The sequence below is a fragment of the Condylostylus longicornis genome, unplaced genomic scaffold, assembly GCF_029603195.1.
Source record: "Condylostylus longicornis isolate FDR11 unplaced genomic scaffold, ASM2960319v2 ptg000017l, whole genome shotgun sequence".
Lineage (NCBI taxonomy): Eukaryota > Metazoa > Arthropoda > Insecta > Diptera > Dolichopodidae > Condylostylus > Condylostylus longicornis.
The window spans coordinates 1,511,239-1,532,730 of NW_026577986.1; the positions used below are offsets into that span (position 1 = coordinate 1,511,239).

The following is a 21,492-nucleotide window of genomic DNA, read 5'->3' on the forward strand; positions in this document are numbered from 1 at the left end:
TGTCAAAAAAATTTATTAAAAAATATGAAAAAAAAACACAAACAAATTGCAAAAACAAAAAAAAAAATACTACTTGCGATAATATTCGAAAATCATTCGAAATTGTCAATTCAATCAAAACAAAACTGTTCATAACCTCACTTTTTGCAATTGCAGAAAAACGTAAGATTTTATTTCATTTTTAGCAAAACAAAAAAAAAAATATTTTGACAATAGAATTTTTAATTAATTAAAAAATGTGTGCTTATTCAACTTTTTTGAATTTTTTCGTTTTATAAAAAGATTCACTTACCTTTCTAAAATTTTATTTATTCGCTCTTAAAAGATATAATTAATATTTTTTCTCTATAACAATGGTTTCTTTCAAAATAATTTTAATTTTTTTTTAAATTCTTTAAAGAAAAAGTTGAATTAGTACACAAAATTTAATTATAATTAAATTATTTTCTAGTGAAAAAAAACACGTAAAGTTCCGTAGATATTTTTTTGTTGGTTCTTTATTAATAATTGTTCCTTAGAAGGAAATGCAGTGTGAATATTCGAAGTTTAAAGTTTGAAGATAGAAAATTGCACCAACTCAAAATGTCAAATTGCAAAAACAGAATTTTTTTTAGAATTGTTTTTTGAATAGTTTTTTTTTTAAATGTCATATTGTGCCTGAAAAATTTGACATTTTGTTTTTTAAAATGTTATTTATTTTTTTTTGTTTTGGCACCTACAATTTTGGTAGAAATTCACGATTTTTTTAAATTCTTTTTAAAGATTTTATTTTTGACACATTTTTCATTCATAAATTGTTGTAATTCTTTCTTTCTTTGTTTTATTCCGCAGTGAATTTAAATTTTTAGAAGTCAAGCTTTCAACTGGTTTTGTATCTTTGATTTTCAATTACATAAATAAATTTTCTACTGAGACATTTACTTTTAATTAAAATGGGAACTAATTAAAAATTACCACTTTCAATGATATAGTTTCTGTACTCTAATTTTTAAAACGAAAACACTTACGCGAATATTTAAAAAGCTTACCACTGAAGTGTTGTCAAAGATGCAAAATTATAATTTTATTTGAAAAATTTATCTAAGAAATTTAATATATATTTTTTTTTGTTTTTTTTTTGGCTGTTTTTATAAGTAAATAATTAGAAATTTCAGAAATGAATAAAATAATTAAAAAAATAAAAATGCATGATTTTGTATTTTTTTTATATAAATTTTTAGCTGTTATTTTATTCCAAAAATTGTATTTAAATTTATTATAAGTGTGTATTTTAAATAGATTTCCGAATTATATTAAAAAAATATTTTTAACTCATTTTAAAACTCAACAATGATTTAACAAATGATTTGAAAAAAAATTATGAAAAAATCTTAATAAAATAAAATGAAACCATCTGTAAGACTTCAAAGTAAAGTACCCTTTGTTTTTAAAAATAATAATGAAAATTACGTACCGACATTTTTTGTTCATGTTACTGTCATAAACAAAAATCTACAAATGGAGTAGATAATTTTTCCACAGTTTTCTACTAAGACTGTCACAATTGTGCTCCTGATCATTCTATTGATTAATTTTTTATTCTCCTTTATAAATCTATTTTCGATCTCTATTATACAATTAAAGTTTTGATTTCAATTTAGAGTAAAAATATATGTAAAATTGGGAAGAAAACAGAAGCAACTAATTATTTTAATATTTAAATAAAATTATTCTAGAATCATTTCCAATTTTTGTACGTTAATGAAAACGTAAGTAAATAATTTATTTTATTACTTAGTATTATACATACACGTATATTAAAATATTTTCAATAGAATTTCATAAATTTTATAAATTTATTCATTCATGCATTTTTCCATCTTAATTAAGAATACACACACAAAACACAAAAAAATAATGTATGCTGTTATAAAGCATACTTTAATATTACAGCGGGAAAAAATAATTCTCCGCTACACGTCAAACTTTTTAGTCATTAATGATTATAGTTGTGAAAGGTAATTAGCATACCTTCATACATTAAAAGATAACGGGTTAATTGACAACTCATGTTTATAATATTTTTATTATTCATCTTTTACAAAATGAACAACGATTCTGAAACGAATTGCACCAATGGGTTAGAAGCGCTTTTAAAACTAAAAAAAAATATCTAAAAATGCTTGTTGTTGTATTAAAAAATTTTCTTAAAAGTAAGCCTAAAAGTAATTTTAAACAGGAAGATGTTGAAAAATTTTATTCAATTTCCCAAAAATCAATAATTTTATACATAGCATATTTATTATCGCATTTATAAAGCACTTTTCATTTCGAATTTTATTTGCAACATTAAGTGCAATTAATGGTAGCAAAAAAATGCAAACTACAAGCACAAACACATAGATATTTAGCACAATTTGTTACAAATTATATAATTGGAAGTAATTGATGAGTCTCTTTATAGATTTGAACTTCATTAGTGATATAATCTTGACATGATAAATATAAAACGTTTTCAATAGATTTTATTATATTTAGTTTTTTTACCGATTTTAAATTATAATGGAATCGCAAGTGCCAAAAATCATATGCTCAAATGCAATATATTAATCGAAATTATAATAATCGTCCTAACACTTAATATTTATAATTTGGGCACGCTCTGATCATATTGAAAGAGAAAAATCATGCTTAATCTTAGAGCAATAATTGAAATTATTGCCATTCAAAGACTTTTTTAATAAATTTTAGATTTATATTTTGTTTTTTAAAAACTAATTAAATTTTCCAAACCTTTCCTACTTAGACGCTTTGTTAAAGTTACAAGGTTTAACTCTCAGAAAAGATAATTTTGGTATTTACTATTACAACTTAAAAATTATTATTGTTATATTACGTCACTGACGAGCTCTATGAAATCAGCAACTTTTTTTTCGAGCACATAAAATTCTAAATCAGTATGCTATTTATTGTCCTATTGATAATAAAAATGAACAAGAATTTTTAGCTAAGAGCCTACCGAGATAAAAAGAATCTTTTTTCTACACGAATTTTTTGATAGATTAGAATTTGTACGTTTGTGATACAAACACTTAAAATATTTCAGTTTTATTTTATGTACCCGATATTGTTTATGCACTTAATGCCAATACATATTTTGAAAAGCAAAACCAAGAAATTAAATCATATAAAGAAGACTCTTTATTACTTCCTTATTAGGTTACCTTATTATTACCTAACAGTTAGGTACATAAAATATTTAATAATAAAAACAGCCAAATTATTTCACTGTTTGAACAATATTGAAAAAAAAATTATTCAAATATCATTTATAATATTCAGTAAAACAAAAAATATATTATAAAATTTTTTTTTCTTTTTTTTTTTATATATATTTTTTAAAATTTAGTTTATAATTTTTACTGCACCTTACATTCCTTTAATATATCCATTAAATGGAATTCAAATTACAACAAAAAGAGATTTTTTCACTTTCACTTTCTCATGGTTAAATAAAAAAAAATATTCATCGAACAATTCCTTCATTCCATTTCTACATTCATTCATTTATTCATTTACTCATTCGTTCATTCATTCATTTATTCATTTGTTTTCTCATTCATTTATTCATTGATTAATTTCACTTTAATTTAATTTAAAAAAAAAAATTTATTTGAAAAAATTAATTCGAATATAATTTTACAGTTACTCAAAATTTTATTATGAAAGCAGCATAGAAATCAAAAAATTTTCCTTTAAAAAAAAAGTGAAAATAATTTTTGTAAAAGAAAAATTAAACTTAAATTAAATTACATTCATTTACATTGTTTTTTTCTTTATTCCCATATTCTAAAATAATTTTAATTTTATTTTTAATTAAAGTATATATAAAAAAAATAATATAATAAATAAAATATTAAATACATTACATAATAAAACCTACTTTTTGAAATGAAACCAGGTAATGAAAAAACATCTTTTTTGACACACCTTGCACCTTATTATTATTTTTAAGTTTTTATATTTTTCCAATATTTGATTTCTTTTTAAGTTTCTTATTTAAGTTTAGAATTTATTGAGTTAAGTTTTCTTAAATATATATATATATATATACACCATTTTATTTATTTATTAAATTATCGCTCCGACATTATTTAGTCGTACATTTTTTAAAGTCGTTCTGTGAAAAATTTGTTCAAAAAAGTTGGATATTTGTTGTTTTTGTATTGTACGTTTTTTTTAACGTTTTTAATATTTTTTCGAAGTGAACAAATAGCCACTCAATTTTTAAATTTGTAAATTTACACTAAATTTTGCTTTACATATGAAAATTTGTCATTTACTACAATGTAATGGCATAATTTCTAATTTTTTTTTTGAGTTGAGCAACATCTCAGAATGTAGAAGCGTTGCGGCAATATTAATTACGGGGTTAAAATGAATTGTTAACCCTTAAATAATTTTTTTGTAATTTTTTTATGTACGACAAGTATAATTTCGGGGCAATAAAATTATTATCTTAATTAATTTTTACTATTACATACAAATATAATTACAATCATTTTATTTATAATATATTGAAAATGTTTTGAAAAAAAAAAAATAATGAGTGAGTTTAAAACTTTTAATTGTTAATATTTAATTACAATTTAAATATAGGAAAAAAATCTGTTCTATTGTAAATACTTTCATATTAAATTGCAAAAAAAAATGAATTATATAAAAAATGCATGAATTTTTAATAACTGAAATAATAAATTATAAAACAAATAAAGTAAAAGTTACCCGTCCTATTTAACCCGAACTTAAAATTTTGTTTATTCTGAAAAATGCCATAAATATTGTAAGAAAAATACTAATCCCGCAAGTTTACTTAAAAAAAAATTCTGTCCAAAATTCCTAAATAAAAATCAATTTTTTTTTTCATAATTCCATTGTTGCCAGATATTTTGATTTTATTATAAAATCCCATTTGTTTGAAAACAATATGCTTAAATATAAATTTATTTTTTTTTATTTTAAATGTTTTGTAACTATTTTGGTGGTTTTTACACTAAATTTTTGAATTTGTCTAGAAATTTTCGAATTTTTTTTTTAATTAACAAATTTGTAATAATAATTTTAATTATTATGTGTTTCTAATATAAATGTGTGTTTACACTTTTAAGTTCTAAATTTTTGATTTTATTGTGTAAAAAAAAGTATAAGAAATCTTAGAAATTTAAGCTATATGTTATTTAAATTTTCTTGTTCCTTTTTTTGTAATGCTACAAATAATGGTTTAAAATTATTAAAAATTACTGTTTTTAACATAATATTTGTGTTAAATGAATGTATAATTAATTCTTCTTTTATGATTTTGACCTTTTTTCAAAATTTTAAGAATAACATAAAAAATCTTGGTTTGTGGATTTATAAATGAATTTTTTTTTCGAAATTTTCTAATTTTACTAATTTTACTAGCCCCTTCTTATAAAAATTACTTTTCTTTGAATTGATTTATACTTTATTTAATTTTTGATTCAAAAAAATAAAAATTTCAAAATTCTAAATTTAAATTAAAGAATTTCTATTCTTTATATTCACTATATTTATTAAATATGCAATAATACAACAACAAAAAAAATTATATAATAACTTCTTCTTGTTTTTTATTTTCTTTTAATTTAATGAAAATCCAAAAATTGCATAAATTTAGGCACAAGAACGTCATGGTTCGGCTGAAGATCGTATCCAAAGATTAGAAGCTACATTAGAAGAAAAGAATGCTGAAATATTACGCCTTAACCAAAGACTTAAAATGAATGAGGAACATAATCAGCGTCTCTCATCCACCGTTGATAAATTATTATCAGAATCAAATGAACGTTTACAAGTACATTTGAAAGAACGGATGCATGCGTTAGATGAAAAAAATAATTTAACACAAGAATTAGAAAAGGCAAGAAAAGTTGCAGAAGAATTACATCAAGAGAAAACAGATATATTAAAAGAATTATCAAAAACACGTTTAGAAATTGAAAATTTCAAAAGGCAATTACTGCAACAAGAATTCGCATATAATATACAACAAACAGAAGCATTAACTAGAAGTTTATCACCAAGTAGTGTTCTTGATGGCACTGCATTTTCAAGGAGTACCTCACATACTAGTTTTGATACACATTCTTTACGACGTGCAAAATCACGTATGGAAGAGAATGAACAATATGCTAGAAGTCTAGCAGAACAGGTATAATTAAATTATTAAAGTAAAAATATTTCAAAAGTTTCTTAATCATTTTCAATGCATTCAATTAAAAAATTAATTTTTAAATAAAATAGGAATGGGGAAAATTACAGCAGGCGCATGTATTATCAAATGTTCAACAAGCATTCGATTTATCAGGCGAAGATCCAGAAGTTGTTGATGGATTATTTAATACAGGGGAAATTATGTCACCAACAGGTCATACAGATGCTCAAACACTTGCAATGATGTTGCAAGAACAATTAGATGCTATAAATAATGAGATTAGGTATAATAAATAAAATTTGTCTAAATCAATAATAAATTTCAAAGAAAATTTACTGTTAAATACAAAATAATGTTTTTTTTTCCTAAATTGAATAAATCTTTATCTATCGAAAATATTTTTAGGTTAATACAAGAAGAAAAGCAATCAACAGAAGCACGTGCAGAAGAGTTAGAATCAAGAGTTGGTAGTTTAGAGCATATGCATTTATTAGCACGTGGTAGATCAATGGATCGTCAAAGTCCAGAATTAAGTGGACGTAGTACACCAAATAGTCCAAATAGAGATTACTTACATAAATACCATACGGTGAGTTCTGATTGCATGAAAACTTGAAGGAAAAGAAGAAAATATTTAAAGTTTTTTATTTTATTTCTTGATTTTTCAAGTTTAATAAAAAAATAAATAATTTTCATTTCTTTTATGTGATTGTAAAGAAAAAATTTCTAACTTTTTCTTATAATATGAAATTTTCTGACTGTATAGAGGGTTTTATGATTTTTGTTAAATGAACAAAAATGGATTTTCTTTCTGTTTAATTTTTAAGAAAAAAAAAAAATAATGAAAATTTTTTAATTCTATTCATTTCTTGTTAAAAGTTTTTTTTTTGTTTTAGATTAAATAAATTTAATTAAATTGGTGCATTGTGTCTAGTGAAAAAATTCACTTTCAAAAACAAAATTAGAAATATTTAAGTTTATTTGAAATGTACAATATAATTACAAATTAGTTACTTGCACACTAAATTAATTATTGTAAAATAACGATTAATTAAAAATTTAATTAAAGTTATGAAAACAAAAATATGTTTTAAAATTTCTAATATTGTATATTTCAAATAAATTTTGTTTGTATTTTTAACAAATTCTTTTTGTTTTTAACTTAATTTTGTTGTGTTTTTTTTCAATATGAATAACAAATCTTTAAAACAATTGAAAATATTGTCATTTCATGTTTTAAACAAAGAAAAAAATAGAAAAAAAAAATTATTGTCTTTATTAATTTTTATTTGAACTCTTACATTACGATAAAACCTCATTTATAAAATTTTTTATTTAATACTTACTTACTTAATAAACATATAATACAAAATCAAACAAAAATTAATAAAAAAATATATACATATATAAATATAATTAAATGCGAAAAAAGCAAAGAAACAAAAAAACAAACCAAAAAAAAAATATAAAAACAATTTACAGGCCCCAGCCTCAATGTCTCCAGCTCATCTACATCAATATGCGGCCTCTTTAAGTCCAGGCCAATTATCTGAATCTCTTCCTTCGAGTCAGGTATTAAATATATAATTTAATTGCTTTATATATTTTTTACCAAAAAAAAAATTAAAATATTTTTTTTATTTTATTTTATTTTAATTATTTAAATTATATTTAATATTAAAATTCGATACAATTCAATTTTAAGAAAACAATTGCATAGATATTGCTTAAACAATTATTTATAATAAAAAATTTTTGGATAATATTTTTATTAATCAAAAATAATCGAAAAAAAAAAACAAAATTTATAATATAAAATAGTAAAATATCTTTGGTTTTTTTCTTATATATATATTATATAAAATGTATTACATTAAAAAATATACATATAAATTTAAGCACAATTTCATGTTAAACACATAAAAAACATTTATTTTCAATTATATAGAAAACATACATTTATATATAAAAACCAAAACCACAAATTATTCATAATTTAAATACAAAATATGAGTTTTTAATTTATTTTCAAAATTCTCAAATATTCAAAACCTTCCTCAATATCAGTAGATATTTTTGTTTTTCGGAAAAGCATGTATAAACTTAAAATTGTACAAATTTCCCTTAAAAAAAAATAGGAAAATCCAAAATGTATATTGTTACGTAATGTACATATATAACATAATATAGATGTGTTCTTTGTCAACATTTAATTTTTTTAATTAATTTTAAAAATGTTTTAAATATTAAAATGTTTGTATGCATGTCAAAATTATCTTATAACTAAATTCTTGTGAAACTATTAATTCGAAAAGGTCTGTACATTTAAAATTTATTTTTAAAAAATAAGAATGATTTCTTTTCAAATTCAAAATTTTTAAATTTTATATAAAGTAATTAATAATATTATTTCTTACTGTTCTAAACTTTAAATTGAAAAACTTTATTTTTCTATGAAATTTCTTTTACTAACTTTAAAAAGTAAATAATTTCAAGTCAAAATATGTTTTTACCAAATCTTTTATAAAAAAAAAATTAATGATTAAATTTATTTTTTTTATTCTTACATTTGTAATATTATAATTCTCGTATTAAAAAAATTACTGATCCATAAATTATATATAGTAATAAAAACTATATTACATACTATTTCAGCAATAAAATTTTAAATTTTAGAAAAACAAATTATTAACTTCATTCAATATACTCGTAAAATAATTCATTCAATTTGTTTTCAATTGAATATTCAATTATTTAATTCTTAAATATATCAAGATAAATTCACAGAACAGTAATTCAAGAAATGCATAATTTAATAAGAGAAAATATAACTTCCTTTTATATATATTTAATTTTTCCCCATGTCTTTACAATTTCTGTATTGCATTCATATTACATGATTTCATAAATTTATTTTTAATTTTATATATTATGTTAAAATATCGCACCCTTAGTAAAATAGCGCAATAACTCAAAATATTGATATAAAATAGTAAATTTTTGATTTAAGTACTCAATTACGCTAAAAGAGTAAATTAATTCTATTTTTACCGACCGTATTGTGTAAACAATAGGTAGGTTATGTGATGGCAACAAATTTTGCATATCGAGTTTTCGGTGGGGATGCACTTCTCCATAGTAGGGAAGTGTAAATAAACTATTTTTAGCAGTCTGTCGGTCTGTCGGTCTGTGTGTACGCGTGTATCTCAAGTTTGGCTGAACCGATTTTGATGAAATTTTATATGTAAGTTTATTTCCACCATGGCACGGATTGATCAACTTTTGGTATATATCAGGCCTCGGGAACTGCACTTTTTAGCGGGTCTGTTTTACATTTTTGAACATTTTGAAGAAAATATTCAATCGATTTACTTGAAATTTTATATGTAAGCTCAGTTCGACGTCCGCGAAACCTCCAAACTTTTGGAAAAACTCAGCAACTGGGCGTTTACTACGGACCAAATATACATTTTTGCGTATATAAAAAGAAATAATCGACCGATTTCATTTAAATTTAATATTTAAATTAATCGTATTGCAACAATGAACATATAAATTTTTTGGAAAGATCGGGGCTCGAAAACTGATCTGCGGGCCGATTTTACATTTTTCACCATATCTACGGAACGAATTGATAGAATTTTTCGAAATTTGATATTTGAGTTCTGGTTGTTACCGAAACTAACTGGCGAGCATTTCAGGGAATTCGGGTGGCACAAAGCGAAACTCTACTAAGAGCCAAATTTACATTTTTCTAGGTATGTTAACTATAAGCTTACTAATGTCCTAAGAATTGGAAAGAAGGATTTAACAGACATTTTTATAATATTCTGTAAAACTTTCACTTAACTAGACAGTACACATTGCGGTCCGTTATGTGCTGATCAAATCAGATTTTTTTTTAGTACAATCGTTTTTTCTTCTTTCTTTTGTATAATTCTGCAATATTTTGAAATTTTGCCACATAATTCTCGTATTTTAAGTGAAATGTTTTCAAAATTCAATTTTTCTAAAGTAATTTGTAAAAAAAAATGTGAAAACCCAAATTATTGCGGTTGAACACTTATTATTTTCTTCTTTACGATTTAAAACAACAAAGAAATACAACTAAAAGCCAAAATTTTGCCGTATTGGGTAAATCTATTAATAAAAGAGTTATACAACATCTCAAAATTTAAAATTTCATTACTCTCTTGGATTCAAGTTAAATCTCTGAATTTGCTCTACATTTTGTACTAAGTAAACTAAAATAACAAGAATGGTTTGCCTTTATGTCAAAATATGGTATTTTCATACCAAAAAGAAAACGCCAAACTTTTACTATGAATGAATTTACTTTCAAGCTACCAAATTTCGAAATGATGCGTTATTTATCTTAAGGTGCGCTATATATTATACTTGTAAATATTCATATAGTACAATTTAAAAATCAATTCGAATTCATAATCCTCATTGTTTATAATCATTTATTTCATTTACTTATTTTATATACTATCATTCATAAAAATGAAATATAACAAAAATAATAATAATAATATACATAAGTTTAACCTAGTTTCAAACACATTTTGTTACTCATACCCTTATTATATTAACCTATATATACATATAAATACGCATTTGTTCGATACTTTGTGTAACATTTATTAAAAAAAATGTATGTTAGCTTATGAAAAAAAAATCATTTAAATCTGTACATATCATACCATGTATACTTATATAATTTAAATTTCTTAATCTACATTCATAATAATAATAATCATAATTTCCTAGGGAAAAAATTGTATGTTTTAATGTGTTCCAACCATATAAGCATGAAATGTAAATAATAATGTAATGCCATATTACCATATTCATACATCATACATGCCATATTCCATACTTTAGTTATACACATTTGTACCTAATATAATTTAAAATTTAAAATATTTTTTATATAGGATACTTTTATATTATAAAATCTACGTTTCCTTCATCATATTTTTTTTTCTGTATTCTTCAATGAAATAAGAAATTTCCACTTTTTGTTTGTTTATTTTTTCTTACCACCCTCCTCCCCCATCTTATATTAAATATGTATTTATCATTTTTGTTTGTTATTATACTTGAAATGCTGGTAGACCCTTTAGTAATATGGAAAAAAAAATGTTAAAGTTCTGTTGTATATGCGGAGATCTCTGGTTTTATTTACTTACTTTTTTTTTTGAAACGTATCCTTTTTTAAAAATGAAAATAAATCCTTAAGTACATTTGAAATTGATATCGGAAAGATAATGTTATTTTTTTTGCATTTTTTTCGTTTTTGTTTTTAATATTTTGTTACATTTTAAGTACTATGTATAGTTTTTCAAATATTATATTTAAAATGTATCATTATTATAAAAAAAAAATAAGGAATAAAAAGAAAAAAAAAACGAAAGAAAGTCATAAATTCTTAAAGGTTGAATTAAAATTGATGAAACGAAATAAAGCGATTGCAAAGATAGTAAATAAAATAAAAAATATAATAAAAAGTTTATATTGTATAGCAATTTTACATAAAAGCAATTCACAAAATAAAATACACAAAATAATTACTTTAGTTTTTAGGGAAATTACTATTCAATTGCATAATATTTTTATAACCTGATGCCTGATTTCTTAAATTTAAAATATTTTAAATTTACACTTTCCAAAACGATTATCATAATTCATTTGAAGGACAATTGTTATATTAAAACAATATAAACGAAGCAATGTTAATCTTTCTTATCAGTAATTTGATATTTAATTAATTTAACAAATAATTAAAATGTTTTACTAATAAATTTCGATTTATTTTAAAGTATAGAAAAATTTGAAGAAAATTGAATATAAAGTATTTATAAAAACTGAGAATGCTCATTAAATTTGTAATAAAATAACAAACATTTGCCCAAAAATATGCATAACTGCAATTTTCAGAAACAGTACTTAATTTTAACTTACATTTTTTTCTGTAATATCTTCGTTCCATTTGAAATTTATATGGGACATAAAATGTAATTATCTATTTATAATGAATTGTTCACAAGAGAATTTAAGTAGCTTTTAATTCTATGTCAAATTTCTATTATATTTCTTTTTGATCTTAATTATAGAACGATAAATAAATGGTTTCAAAGTAAAAGACAAGAAATAATTCAAAATAATCCGATTATCATCTATAGAAATTAAAAAAAAATGTTAATAAAATAAGTACATGCAATTGCATTAATTATTATTGAAATAGCTACGTGATTTAACAAAAGAAATTTTAAAAAAAAAATTTTAAAAACAAAGATTGTATTAGAATTTACTTGAAATATCAAATTAAATCAAGATTAAATTCTCAATATTTCCACATTTCAAATTGAATTGTTGAAAAGTATTTAGGACTTTTCTTTTTACATTTTATCTTGGTTTTTAAAAAAGGATAAGAATTTTAAAAGATCTTTTTTTCTGGAAGTCTAAATAGATTTTAATTGAAATCAGTTTACTTTGAATTATTATTACTATTTAATTATCGGTAAAATAATTTGTTCTTATTCATATTTAGAAGGATCTAAATTTATAGAATCGCTGTAATCTCTATATACAATAAATTTATAGAATCTCTGTAATGTTTATAGTACAAGAAACATCTAGTATTATTTAAAATCATATTATGTATAAACATATTCAAGTTCAGTTTGAACTATTTTGAAGTTTCAATTCAAAGTAAAAAAGTTTCCTCTTTGTAAATCTAATTCATTTGAAGAATCTACAGTTTACTTTGTCAAAAGTTGACAGAAAGACATTAATTTTTAGATATTTTTAAAACTGAATAAATTAACTTATGAGAAATCTACAGAACTAAGGAAATTATAAGTAGAATTGAAATCTATAATCACTCACATTATCAAAACTCAAATTTTTAATTTGTAATATTTTTAATTTGTAAAATGTTCAAATATAGCATGAATCCGATGTTTTCCATTATTTCAACATGTTTCACTCATTTAATACCATTTGAATCAATTTCAATCCATTTAATAATGTTGAAATGTAATTTATATATTTTTTACAAAGTTATAATATTAATATAAGTAAATTAGTTTTATTTTTGTTTTCGATTTTTATACTTAATTAATGTTATTTATGAATGTTACTTTTTATATTTTTATATTATGTTTTCCTTATTAATATTATTGATTTATAACTATTTAAATTTTATCCTGTGACATTTATACATAAAAAATATATATATATAATAGTCTCAGGATAGTATTTCTTATTTTCAGTTTGAAATTTATGAACTTTTAAGGACTTCACAAATTTAAAAAATTTAAAAAAAAAAAACAATTATTTGATGTGTATTATATTGTGTTTTGTCTTGTCTTCCGTAGCTTAATTACAACTACTTTTTTTAAAAGTTGTTATTTTATGTGCACACACAACTTAACAAGTTATATTATCATCAACATACTACTACTGATTAATACTACTACTAAATAACTAATAAAAACTTGTTATAAAACACAAGAAATTTTTGCAAGAAAAAAAAAATTAAAGTAATGAAAAAATATAATTTTCACTCTTTCTTTCATACAAAATAAATAATTATTTAATAAAATTATAGGTATATAATTAAAATATATACGTTAAAGTTTTAACTTGCTTTTAATTTATCGCTGATTTCATTTCATTTATTAATTTTGTAATTTAATTCATGTATAATATCTAAATAATACGTTAGTTAGTTTTACATTACATACACTTACCTGAATCAATTCAGAAAATCATAATTATCGATTTAATTTAAATTGTTAAATCTTACCTCTGTATGTCGTTTATAAAGAACAGTATCCGGAATCTGGAATCCAGAGATCTATAAATTATATGAAAATAAATTCGGTAAACGTATTTATTTCTTAGAATATAAAATCTTTCAATTATCACTAATCAAAAAAGTTGAATGAATATTCTGTATTGTCAAAAATTGCAAGAACCTATAAACCGGTTTTAAATCTTAAATAAACTGCAAGATAAAACAAATCACAAATTTCGAATTTTTGAAAAATATGCAATATTTTTAAAACTCATTCTTATCATTCTTGCCAACTACCGATATTCTACTTTAAAAGTAAAAAACTAGTTTTATGTCATTATGATTCTGTAATAGTGCATACTGATAGTACTCATCTTCCAAGTTTTACAAGAATCATCCGGCTGCAGCTCTGGTAAACTTTCAACATTACATAATTCGGAATTAGTGACTTTCAGCTCGAAATATTTTTGCATAACTAAATGAAACGTAATAAATTGTTATGGAATAGTTGAATATTTTAAATTTTAGAAACATAAAGATTTTGAATTAAATTCTTAAAAATATTAAAATTAAATATGAACTTTGGGTAGAAAACAGATTTTTGTACAATATTCGGAAACCATACTTGACTATTCAAGCATGATACATGACCATATTTGACTATTCAAGTTATACTCAAATTATCTTTTCTATCATCGATAATTATTGACAAACACTTTCTAATGAACGACAATAAGTTTTATGGTATGAGTATTATCTATCATGCAATACTCCAAAAATGTTCTTATTAATACTTATATAATTTAAACAAAAAAAAAAAATGTTAAAAATTAGAACTACAAAAAATTTTTAATTACACTCCTTTTTTTTGTACATTAACGGTAACTACCTCCTGTCATTCCATATTTTATATTTTCTTTACATTGTCATTGTAAAATGTCACTTTATTCATAATGTGTTTTATTGTTATAGCATGCAATTTTGCTACTCTTGTTCTTTGGAAAACTTAAAATTTTAATCTTATTTGTTGTAAAATAATAAAAATTTAATGAAAAATCGCCAGTTTATAATTAAATATTTAGAAAATTATACATTGTATTCTTATTTTATATAATCTAATTTTAATATTTTCTTTTTCTTTTCGATTTTTTTTTTTATGTTTTTGATTTTCTTTTCTTTGGGGGGAAAAATTTTAAATTACAGCTTAATTTACCAGCATTATCGGCTGATGTTTCTAGAGATGAATTACATGGTATGACGTTAGGACCTGGAGGTGATTCTAGTTCAGGTGGTGCAGCATCACCATTAACGGCACGTTCATTACGTTTAGAGCGCGTTGCTCAAGCTTTAGCACATAGTCAAGAAGAATTAAGAAGGTAAGTTTAAAGAATAGTATTTATATATTACTGTAATATATTTACATATTATGTACATCAATTGTATTCATTATTATCATATTTGCGTTAATTTTATACTTTCCATATTACTTTAAAACAAACAGAAAAATCAAGTATCTTTGCTTGGTAATTAAAAAATAGCATAATTTTAAAGTAAATTTAAGTGAAAAACACAATTTTCCGTTTAATGTGTTTCGAGACATCACATGATTCAAATATATTGTAGTTTTCAGAATTAAGTCAAAGTTGAAATTTGAGTTTATATACAGAAATTACAATATTATCGACTGATATCATGTGATGAATTTAAAAATAAAGCTGAAGATGTTAAAGTACTAAAAATTAAATTTATAAACTTATTCTATTTATCACGTTCTCTTAAATCAAAACTATTTTGTTTAGAGGTTCTATAATTATACGTAATTAAAATTTTCAAAACCGAAATTTTCAAAAACCGATTGTATTTAGTAATTATAATAGCCATTTTTGTATAACCCGGGCGCGTAAAATTTAAAATCATTGAATTTATTTAATTTTATGCTATTTAAATGATATTATTGCCAAAAATTATGAATTTAATATAACTTTGGAATATAATCATTATGCATTAGTTTTTTCAATATAAAAAAATAATATTTATTAATTGAAATTGAATAAAAATTATTAATCTAATTTAATTAAAAATTTATACATATATAATATAGAAATAATTGCTTTCAAAGATAATATTAATAAATTGTTATATTACATAATATGTATAAAACGTTAATTTTTGCTTGAAGTTGAAAGAATATTTCTCGGCGCCTTTTTCTCTTAAGTTAATTTTCATATTTTCATTAAAATTAATTTTTGTAATGTTTTTGCTTTTATATCTACATATATTTCATCATTATGTCATTATAAATAATTTCAAAATTAAATAACATTATTATTTAAAATACTAAAAAAAAAATAAACAAAATAAAAAACAAATCAAAAATAAAATCATTCGGAATTTGTATATTTTAAATCATCACAGAAGATCAATGGGATTGCAGCCTAATCCACCTGGACCAAATAATAATAATTACAGGTTAAGATTAATTTTGTATATTTTGTTTTATTCAAATTAATGCAAAAGCAAAAGAAAAAGTTTTTCTTATTTTTTTTATAAAATATATAGAAGCACACATTTACACAAAACTAAACAAAATAATTTTAATCATAAATTATACACATCCATACATAATACATTTCACTTACATAATATGTAATATATAACATGTAAATACACATTTAACACATCGGTTTTACATAAAAAATATTTAATTAGTTTAATATTTAGTATAATTTTAATCTTTATTTAATTATTACTTTAACTTTAATTGTAAATTGTAAATTTTTTTATTTAATGCAATGATCATACACAATTTGTCGTTTCCGTAGTTTAATGAAATGATCCCATTTTAAAAGAGAAATTATGCAAAGAAAATTTTTTATTACTTAGATTTTCTATAAAATTTCAGTATTTTAAGATTTATTGAATTTATCAACACTTTAAACATAAATTAAGTACAATAAATTCAATTAAATCATCACTGACGATAATTGTATATTGACAATAATTGTAGGTGTAAAATAATTAAAAGAAGTTTATCAATAGCCATTGTCTAACACACCTTACTTTAATCTTTCATATTTAAAATAAAAATTACAAATTTCTAATGTAAGAATTAAGTTTAATTTATTACAATTGGTTGAAGGGTGAAAAAATATATGTGTTTTATTTAAATTTTAAATCTCAACACATCCATTCATCTCATTACTCATATTCATTTAGTCATATCAAACATAATCATTTGTAATGTCATTTTAACATTGTAAGTGTATATTTGGATATTTTGTAAAGTGAATTTTAATAAAAAAAAATCAAGACGTCTGATAAAAAAGTTGATAGATGGCATCAAATTTCGTAAATGAGAAAATGCTACTTAAATGAAAAAAGAAAACATTGATAAAATGACATTATGTCACTTCTCATTTTAAAGGTTTACTAAAACATAAATATGATATAAAAATGTATTATAGAATACCATGCATGTTTGTGTTCTCGCTACCAGTAAAATATCAGTTGAAACAAAAAATGTTATGCACGTTATTAATTTACTTATTTTTAATTTTTTTTTCGGTTAAAAAAAAAAGTATTTTCATTAAATTGAATACAAATTTATTGTTTTCCCTTTTTTCTAATCCTCTTTTTCTCTAAATAATGCTTTATTAATTAAATTTTATATTAAAACAAATATTACCTTCTCTTTCAATCTTACTTTTTTTCGGACGTCATAAACGTTTGTTATTATAATCCAACAAAATAACATTGCAAAAAAAAAAAACAAATTAAAAAACTAACAGGGTTGGGGTTAGTAATTATGGTCCATCACCATTAAGTTCACGTCATGGTAGTCAAGAATCATTAAGGCATTTAAGCACAATGGGTTCAATGAGTTCAATGATGTTACAAACACCAACTTCAACTGTTAGCAGGAGTGACGTGGTAGCCGCTGCAGCAGCACAAAAGAAAAAAGGAATTAAATCTAGTTTAGGAAGATTCTTTAGTAAAAAAGAAAAAGTAAAAGGTGTTAAAGATGCAATGCCCGATGGTTCAGCTAGTATGATGTCGATTGGTAATATTTCACAATATAGTGATGTTGAATCAAATTTCGATACAATGAGTATATCAACATTGAAATTGAGTAGTAAAGTAGACTATGGTAGACAGAAAAAGAAGTAAGTTTTGATTTTCAAATAATACCGAAAAATAACGAAGTAATCATTCCCATTTTTTTTTTTTCATTAAAGGGAACACGATTATCGGCATGACTTACTAGGTGAAGCTATGAAAGCTGGAACACCGTTTGCTCTATGGAATGGACCAACAATTGTTGCATGGTTAGAATTATGGGTTGGTATGCCAGCTTGGTATGTTGCAGCTTGTAGAGCAAATGTTAAATCTGGAGCAATTATGAGTGCTCTCAGTGATACAGAAATTCAACGAGAAATCGGTAATAATTTTTTTGTTAGCTTAGCAATTTCTTTTTAAATTTATGAATTCTCAACAATTTCTTTTTTTTGTGAATTTTAGGTATAAGTAATCCTTTACATAGACTGAAATTACGTCTTGCCATACAGGAGATGGTGTCGTTAACATCACCATCAGCACCACAAACTTCACGCACAACACTTGCCTTTGGTAATATATTTTTTTAATATTTAGTTGAAAAATTTTGAGAATTTTAAAATTTAAAATGATATTTTTATTTTATTTTCTTTTAAGGTGATATGAATCATGAATGGATTGGAAATTATTGGCTTCCTAGTTTAGGTCTACCACAATATCGTACCACCTTCATGGAGTGTTTAGTTGATGCTAGAATGTTAGATCATTTAACCAAAAAAGACTTACGTGGGCAACTAAAAATGGTTGATAGTTTTCATAGAAATAGTTTACAATATGGTATTTCATGTTTGAAACGTTTAAATTATGATCGTCAAATGTTAGAAGAAAGACGAAAAGCATGTGAAAACTCAATTAGTGATGTACTAGTATGGAGTAATGAACGTGTTATACGATGGGTATCCAATATTGGGCTCAAAGTGAGTTGATTTATGTTATTTTATTATTATTTGTTTTTTAATTATACAGTAAAGTTCATTTAATTTTGATACTTTTAAATACAACAATTTACTTTTTACTTTTATAGGAATATGGCAATAATTTATTAGAATCAGGTGTTCATGGAGCTTTAATAGCATTAGATGAAAATTTCAGTGCCAATTCAATGGCATTAGCATTACAAATTCCAACACAAAATACACAAGTAAATAAAATAACATGTATAAATTTTTTCTATTATTTAAATTTTTTAAATATTTTAAAATTTTAGGCGCGACAAACTTTACAATTGGAATTTAATACATTACTCCAAGTTGCCACTGATAGAAGGCCAGAAAATGAACAATTGGATAAATCTTGATCAAACGCCAGTTTGTCTACATTAAGCGATGAATAAAAAAAACTCACCTATAATTAAAGGCAGAGAGTAAAATTGCTAATTTTTTTTATATAAAAATGCAATAAAGAAAAAAAATATCCAAATTAATTAAAAAATTTGATACATCAAGAAATAAGAAAAAAGCATATGAAATATTTTCATTAAAAAACAAAATTTTTTTTGTTATACAATAGTATTATTGTAAGAAAAAAAAAACAACAAACAAAAAACAAAATAAAAAATTATAAAAATACAAAAAATTTAAAAACATTCATTGAAGGCTGAGAAATATTTCACAAATTTATGCATTAACAAATTAAAAAAAAAATATTTAGGAAAGAAAAGAAAAAAAAACAAGTATTTTAGAAACATTAAAAGAAAAAATACCATCGATCATATTTACTCTACATATTATTATATATATAAATATATATAAATTCAACAGCATAATATTATATAAATGTCTTTAAGTATATCGAATAATCGCTTAATGTTGACAAAATTAATTAAAATTTTACTTAAATTTTAAATTTAATTTTTGTTTTTTTATTTTCATTTATGATTTTATTTAAAATCATATCACACAAACTTAAAAGTTTTATTAAAAGCCCGGTGATACGTAAAGGATACAAATGTTATATAATCAATAATACAGTCATAAAATGGTGTCAAACTTCATTACATAAAATCATATGGGAAAATACATACATAGATCGTGACATTTTTTAAATTCTATATTTAAATTCATAAAATATTGTGACAATATTTTTGTGGCGGCTTATAATTATTATGAAATTAAATCTTTTTTTTGACACTATTCTTCATCAAGATCATTATTTACAGAAATTATTTGAAAAAAAAAACAACAAAACAAACTACCTAAAATTATAAATAACAAAAAAAAAGTATATAAAGATAATTTAAACTATGAATGAGAAGGGGAGGCTGAATAATCAAGGAAATTGAAAACAATAAATAATATAATACATACATACATACATATATACAAAAAGCTTGTTTTTTTTATTTTGATATAGGTATGTAACAAAACTTACATAAATATAATTCTTAATTAAATAACAAGAGAAAATCAAAAGATTAAAGATTTAAATAGTCAAATTACACAAATAATACAAAAAACAAAAATAGAAATAAAAAATTTAATAATATGAAAATTTAAGGAAAAAATGTTTTTTTTTTTTTATTTTTAAAATGTCTTTTTTACATAAAATAATTGTATACATTAATATTTTTTATAATTTAAAATAGAATATGTATTTTATAAATTAAAAAATTTTCAAAAAAAAAATATTATGCTGCCGCCATTATAGTTTCATTTCATTTTAAAAGTTAGTGCAAAAATAAAAATGTATATATATATATATATACATATATTAAAATATAAATATGTGTATATATATATATATATATATATATTAAAACATAAATATGTGTATATATATATATATATATATATATATATATATATATATATATATCTATATATATTAAAATGAAAATATCCTATTTTATATATTTCACAATGGAAACATTAAAATTATAACCAAAAACTAAATAATGTATTTTGATAACAAAAAAAAACAAAAAAGAAGAAATATAAAATATATAAATTATATTTAAAGCAATATTCAATCATAACAGTCGCATACTATGCATTTTGAGAATCGAAACAAATTTTCGAGAATCGAACTAAAATTTCTGAATTCATACTATAATCAAAAATTGTAATATTATTCATTAATGTTATATTTAGTGTGCAAATACCAAAGCAGCAGCATAGAATAAATTATTAAAAAAAAAAATAAAAAAAAAGTTTATTTTCAAAATGAATTTTAACAATAATTATTTTACCATCAAATATTACATACAAAAATGTAAATAATATTAAAATTAAAAAAAACCCCATAATATATTTTTTATTGTGTATTTTTATTTTCAGCGAAAAATTAACGTATTAACAAAAGAAATCAGTATTATAAATAAAATTATATACGCATAAAAAAAAACAAAAAAACTTTAAAA

At 21.8% G+C, this 21,492-nt stretch overlaps 1 protein-coding gene across 13 annotated transcripts in view; it reads left to right on the forward strand.

Annotated features, from left to right (window-relative positions):
- LOC129606067 (liprin-alpha-1) overlaps positions 1–20,636 on the forward strand; it is a 116,590-nt gene extending 95,954 nt beyond the window's left edge. For 3 of the 13 annotated variants that reach the window (XM_055516137.1, XM_055516138.1, XM_055516143.1), the window contains 12 exons: positions 5,678–6,211; positions 6,304–6,497; positions 6,620–6,803; positions 7,697–7,786; positions 15,225–15,397; positions 16,437–16,490; positions 17,810–18,184; positions 18,257–18,459; positions 18,540–18,647; positions 18,732–19,051; positions 19,159–19,275; positions 19,342–20,636. In XM_055516137.1, the coding sequence (XP_055372112.1) occupies positions 5,678–6,211; positions 6,304–6,497; positions 6,620–6,803; positions 7,697–7,786; positions 15,225–15,397; positions 16,437–16,490; positions 17,810–18,184; positions 18,257–18,459; positions 18,540–18,647; positions 18,732–19,051; positions 19,159–19,275; positions 19,342–19,431 (2,442 nt within the window). In that variant the 3' untranslated portion in view covers positions 19,432–20,636. The remainder of the gene's footprint in view (positions 1–5,677; positions 6,212–6,303; positions 6,498–6,619; positions 6,804–7,696; positions 7,787–15,224; positions 15,398–16,436; positions 16,491–17,809; positions 18,185–18,256; positions 18,460–18,539; positions 18,648–18,731; positions 19,052–19,158; positions 19,276–19,341) is intronic. The other 10 variants (XM_055516148.1, XM_055516150.1, XM_055516142.1 and 7 more) reach the window with 9 other exon arrangements.
- Positions 20,637–21,492: the final 856 nt, after the last annotated feature.